The 5,493-nt window shown below is 29.4% G+C and overlaps 1 protein-coding gene across 1 annotated transcript; it reads left to right on the top strand.

Annotated features, from left to right (window-relative positions):
* Nucleotides 1-596: 596 nt before the first annotated feature.
* LOC100569462 (mpv17-like protein 2) lies at nt 597-5,146 on the top strand. Its single transcript, XM_003247060.4, has 4 exons — nt 597-713; nt 1,284-1,435; nt 2,500-2,834; nt 4,989-5,146. The coding sequence occupies exons 2-4, from the start codon at nt 1,363-1,365 to the stop codon at nt 5,127-5,129; spliced, it is 549 nt and encodes a 182-aa protein (XP_003247108.1). The 5' UTR covers nt 597-713; nt 1,284-1,362; the 3' UTR covers nt 5,130-5,146.
* The last annotated feature ends 347 nt before the right edge of the window (nt 5,147-5,493 follow it).

Raw genomic sequence — 5,493 nt, 5'->3', positions numbered from 1 at the left:
TTCCAAGTGGCCAAAATTAAAAAGAAATTGTATATAGTAGGCTACTATATAATATAGCTTATTAAATTAGGATTTTCCCCTTGTAGTATTGTTTACAATATAGTTTTTTTGGTATAAAGAAATAATTAGTAAATACTAGTTATTTAAAAAAATTAATTTCATTATCCATCCGTCAGGCCAATGGCAAGTCCAATTTCAGGCCACCGAGAACCGCTGTCCCTGGCGCACCACTAGTGACATGAAAGTAAAGTGTGTGTGAAATATAATAATATGTATCTTTTAACCTTTTAATCATATACCTATAATTTATTATTTACGCTCTCTAGTTTACTACCGTCCTATATTTTTTATATATAATATATTATATACGCATGTAAGAATAGGATTTAATTTTTTATATAATACATAATAAATTATCTTACCCTAATTCAACCGCATAATAATCGTCATAATATATTCGACGAACGGAGGAAGAAGAAATAGGATTTATGTCGGTTTATTTATAATTTAATATTATCAATATAATCACGATTTAATAAACAATTACGACTGCTAAGCGAAATCAACACAACGTTTGTATTATTACGAACAATTGAGAATATATTTCAAAAGTATATTTTGAAACGAAATAATTCATAACCGAATTAGTGTTTGCCCACCATAATAATATCATTCGGAACGCTTTGCAGTGTGCGCTGGCTATTCAGATATAGGTAAGATGAACAAATTTAATCAACCGGGTTTTTATCGGGCTATTCAATTTATTGCTAAGTGTGCTTGGAATTATATTTTTATTTCAACCGCATATTTCTTTTTTACAATTTTTAAAACACATTTAATGATTATAATAATAAATGTACAGTAAAATTTGAAAACGTTGCAATAAAAAAATTTATTTAGGCACCTATTTATTTTGAGAGTTTTCATTGGATATTATTGTATCATGATTCAACTTCCAAGTCTTACTAATTTTTATTTATGCTTTACTGATATATAATTAATTGGGAACATTTAAAAACAAAATAAATTTTATTTGAAAAACAGTTTTCAAGCTATTCATTTATTTTGTTTTATCTTACCTATATAATATTTATTATTTACACCTGGCAATTTTGTTTAGTTTAGTAAAATATTTATATTTATGAAAATGTTGTATTAAAAAAAAAAATAAGTGCATATTTATACTTTTTTAAGCGCATAACAACATATTTAGTACTTTTAAGTGCATAGAGTTTCGAGCCCTAAATTTTTAATATACGTGGATTACTTTGATCTGTACCCAGGCCGTTAACACCGCGGAAGTAAACCGACATTAAGTAATGGTAGAATATGAATTAAAGCCAACGACGACGAAAACCAAAAATGGCAGTATTAATTAATTCCTACAGATTTTGCAATCAGAAATATCCAATACGGACCAATCTTATTCAAACAGGTGTGTACACGGTATATACAGTAAAACGGTAGGTACCTATATGATTTAACTATCACAGGATTTGTCAAATATAACCCCGACCATAGGCCTATCCACCTCGATCTCACGACTTGACACCGTGTGATTTTTTTCTCATGATGGGTATACACGAGTTTACCAGAGCAAAATCCAAAATATCTTGAAACTTGCAGGCAAAGGTGGACTCGACGAACTCGACTGTCACAATTTGCGATCGGGTGTTGACTGTCGGTCAATCTCGCGGGGCTCTAATTATCACCTGTAATGGTTGTAGGGAGGGGGGAGTCATAAATCCGACATTAGGTTTTACGTTTAATTTTTTCCGAACAGAATGGTATGTTTACTATGTGTTTTTTAACAAAAAAAAAATTTAATCATAGCAGTTGAATTCGGCGTTCTTTTTGGAGAGACACCGTATATAATTCTGTGGCTTGGTGCAAGAAGGGCCAATGTCATATTTTAACAATGTTCAAGAATTTAAAATAATAAATTGGCTAATTTTAAAATTTACATAAAAATCTTAAATTTTATATTGGAAATCTAAAAATTCTGTTACTTAATTACATTTGTTTTTATTTCATTGTATGATTCCTATTTTGTTTTTAAGTATAAATATGGACGTTTTAGTTTGACATTGGCCCCCCAAACAAAATAATAACATTTCTTTGATTTGACATTGGCCAAAAACTAAAATTTAAAATAAACGATTTTTAATAATTAAAGAACTCGACTTTTTTATAATAACCTAATAATAATATTCAATTGAGCATAATGTTAGTAACTTCTACGTTTATATACTTTCTTAGTTGATTTCGAAATGGCCAATGTCGACAATCGTTTGTTATTTTATCGATTATTGTCAAAAAGGCCAATGTCAAATCTAATTTGTTCATACAACATAAGAGACATTGGCCCTTTTAACACGAGTAATATACCTAAGCAAATTTTAATGACATTGGTCAAATAATCTCGATTTAGTTAAAATGTGACATTGTCCCTTTTTGCACCAAGCCACAGAATTATACTATGGCAATTTTATATTTTAGGCATTATGTTTGGTCTCGGCGATTTAATTGCTCAGAGCGCGGTTGAAAGGCGTAAACCGGAAGATATCGACTGGTTACGTACGGTGCGCTACGCGTCGATTGGTTGTGCGCTTGGACCATCACTTACCATGTGGTATAGAACATTGGACAGATTGGGAACCGAAATAACGGTACCGATAGTGACCAAAAAAATATTAGTCGACCAATTGGTTGCGTCGCCAATTATTACTGCATCTATAATGACTATGAGCAGAGTGTTTAGTGGCGACGAATGGCCACAGATACAAAAGAAACTTGAAGATAACTATGTGAAAGTTTTGTCCACGAGTTATACGGTAAGCGCGTGCAATGTATTGTACAATTTAGGCGTCAGTTGCGACGCGCACCGACGCCGGTTCGACCCCTATTCCCGGCTGCGGGTGGCATTTTTCTTCGGGCAGTCACGGTGTCCGTAGAGAGAGGTCATCATCCCCCGCCCGGACATGGCAGATACCTACGGGTACCCACTTAAAAGTTCTGCCAAACGCAAACACTCACTTGTAAAAAACTCACCGTTTCAAACCCTACCACCACCGCAATAAAACCCTACGAACAGCTAATGGCCATAGATGCCGGGTTTAAAGAACAATAAAAAAAATTTTCAAAACAGTTTTTATTTACCTAATACAGAGTGATTCGTGTATCATCGAACACTCATTGTTTCAAGAAGTGTAAATGTTTTTGAAAATATTATTTCACATAGTTTCAATAGTCGTTTACATAGCAACGTCTTTATTAAAAAATTATATTTTCAAATATGTTTTATCCTTATAATTTTTTAAGTTTTTTTTACTTTTTTGAATGATAACATAGAGTTTTAATTTCATATTCCGAAGCAGAATAATTGTCTAAATATTTCGAAACATAAAAATGTAGGTCGATCAGCGAGTAGTTTATGAGTTATAACTTATATGTAGGTATTTAAAGTTCAGATTAGTGGAGTAGTGGACAAACACAAAGCTGGGCATTAACGAGTTAAAAAGTTAATTTAATTTTAACTTTTCAACTTAACTAGTTACTTTTGGCTTTTCACTAACTTAACTGTTAACTAAGTACATTTTTTTTTTAATTAACGTGAAATTATCGAATTAGTTTTTATGTTAAGAAGTATAAGTTAAATTAATTTATTTTGTTTTTAATTTTGTTGTATTTCACTATTTCAGTCTATTTTGTTTTCATGTCAAAAATATTTACCATAAATTGTTTAAAGTTAAAAATTTATATCATACGAATATAACATAATATATGGAAATACTGCATAAAGTATAAGCACTATAGTCTATAATTTAGTTTTAGGTTGGAAAAAAATTAAGTACGCTACTACGCTAGTGTTGTATAAACATATTTTCCTTTTTTTTAAAAAGTTAACAAAAAGTGTGTATTAACTTTTAACTTAACTGAGTTAAAAAAAATCATTAACTAGCTCATACTTGGACAAACATTTCGCGGGGTAACCGACCCGTACCACTCCACTCTGCTCATCAATAATTTAAATACTTATAACCAGGGTTGGGATTTTATAGCATTTGCATATTTCTTATGAAATGCTTAAAAAATAGCAGAGTAAGCTAAAAATGAGTTTCGTGATACATAGAACTCAAATTAAAAATTTTATTTTGTTTTTTTGCATATTTTCCGATTTTTTAGTTTTCAGTGCTTTTTTTGGACTTTTTGAGATTTTTTTGCATTTTTACCTGTTTTGAATCAAAATCAGTCATATTTTGTGAAATTATATTTTAGTAAACGTATTTTTGGATTTTTGTCAATCGTATTATTACGATAATTTCGTATTAGTTATTATATTTGGTTCTAACTTCTAATTTTTGTCATCTGCTGATTTTGTTGGGTTTTTTTGTCGATTTTTACTGCGATTATTAATTGCCGATTATCAACAAACGAGCATTGAATGCGCTGTATAGTCAATTCATTTGGATTCTTATCAGAGTGACTAAATTATTTCAAATCTTAAGTAACTACCTATAATAATTTGTAAGTGATTAAAAAATTATTAATTATAAATTTCCTTTTTTTATTGCATATTTTTAGCACATATTTAGCGATAATTAAGGTAATATTATAAATATTATAGCGCATATTTGTGCAATTTTAAGTGCTATAAAATCCCAAACCTGCTTATAACTCATAAATGACTCGCCCTAAATTCGATTTTTATGTTTCGAATTACAAATATTCTGCTTTGGAATTAAAAAAATTAAAACCCTATGTTATCATTGAAAAAAGTAAAACTTAAAAAATTACAAGGATGAAATATATTTTAAAATATAATTTTTCTAATACATACGTTGTTTTGTAAACGACTTGAATCTGTGTAAAATAATATTTTTAAAAACATTTACACTTATTAAAATAATGAGTGTTCAATGATTAAAGAATCACTCTGTATTAGATAAATTTATTATATTATTTATAAACGATTTTTTTTTTTATAGATTTGGCCAGCCGTACAAGCATTAAACTTCACCATTATTCCACAACATTACAGGGTCTTAACCGTACAAATAGTGTCACTAGCTTGGAATACATACCTTTCGTTCATGAGTGTCGGCGGTGGAAAATCACAGGAACCGTAGTATTTAAAATATCAATTCACTGTAGCATTTATGATTATATATTTTAAGAGTTAATAAAATAAAATCAAACTATAAGTAATATTCAATAAACGCGGTTAAAGGATTTAGTTCATAATATTATAGTTTTTTATAATAATTATAATAATTAATATCTATGAGTTTTTTGAATTTTAACAGGAGCGTCGAATGTATTGATTTTACAATGATATGTGTTTTTTTTTTAGTCTGTCATTTTAAGTTTCCCAATTTTTTTAATTTTTTTTTTCTGTAAATGTCAATAAAATTGTATTCGTTGGGTCAAAAGCTTGAAATGTAATACATGGCTCCTAAAATATATTGTGAATACGGCAGATGAAAAATATTA

The sequence above is a fragment of the Acyrthosiphon pisum genome, chromosome X (assembly GCF_005508785.2).
Source record: "Acyrthosiphon pisum isolate AL4f chromosome X, pea_aphid_22Mar2018_4r6ur, whole genome shotgun sequence".
Lineage (NCBI taxonomy): Eukaryota > Metazoa > Arthropoda > Insecta > Hemiptera > Aphididae > Acyrthosiphon > Acyrthosiphon pisum.
The sequence above is the reverse complement of the archived record's forward strand: the minus strand, read 5'-3'. Positions and strand labels throughout refer to the sequence as shown.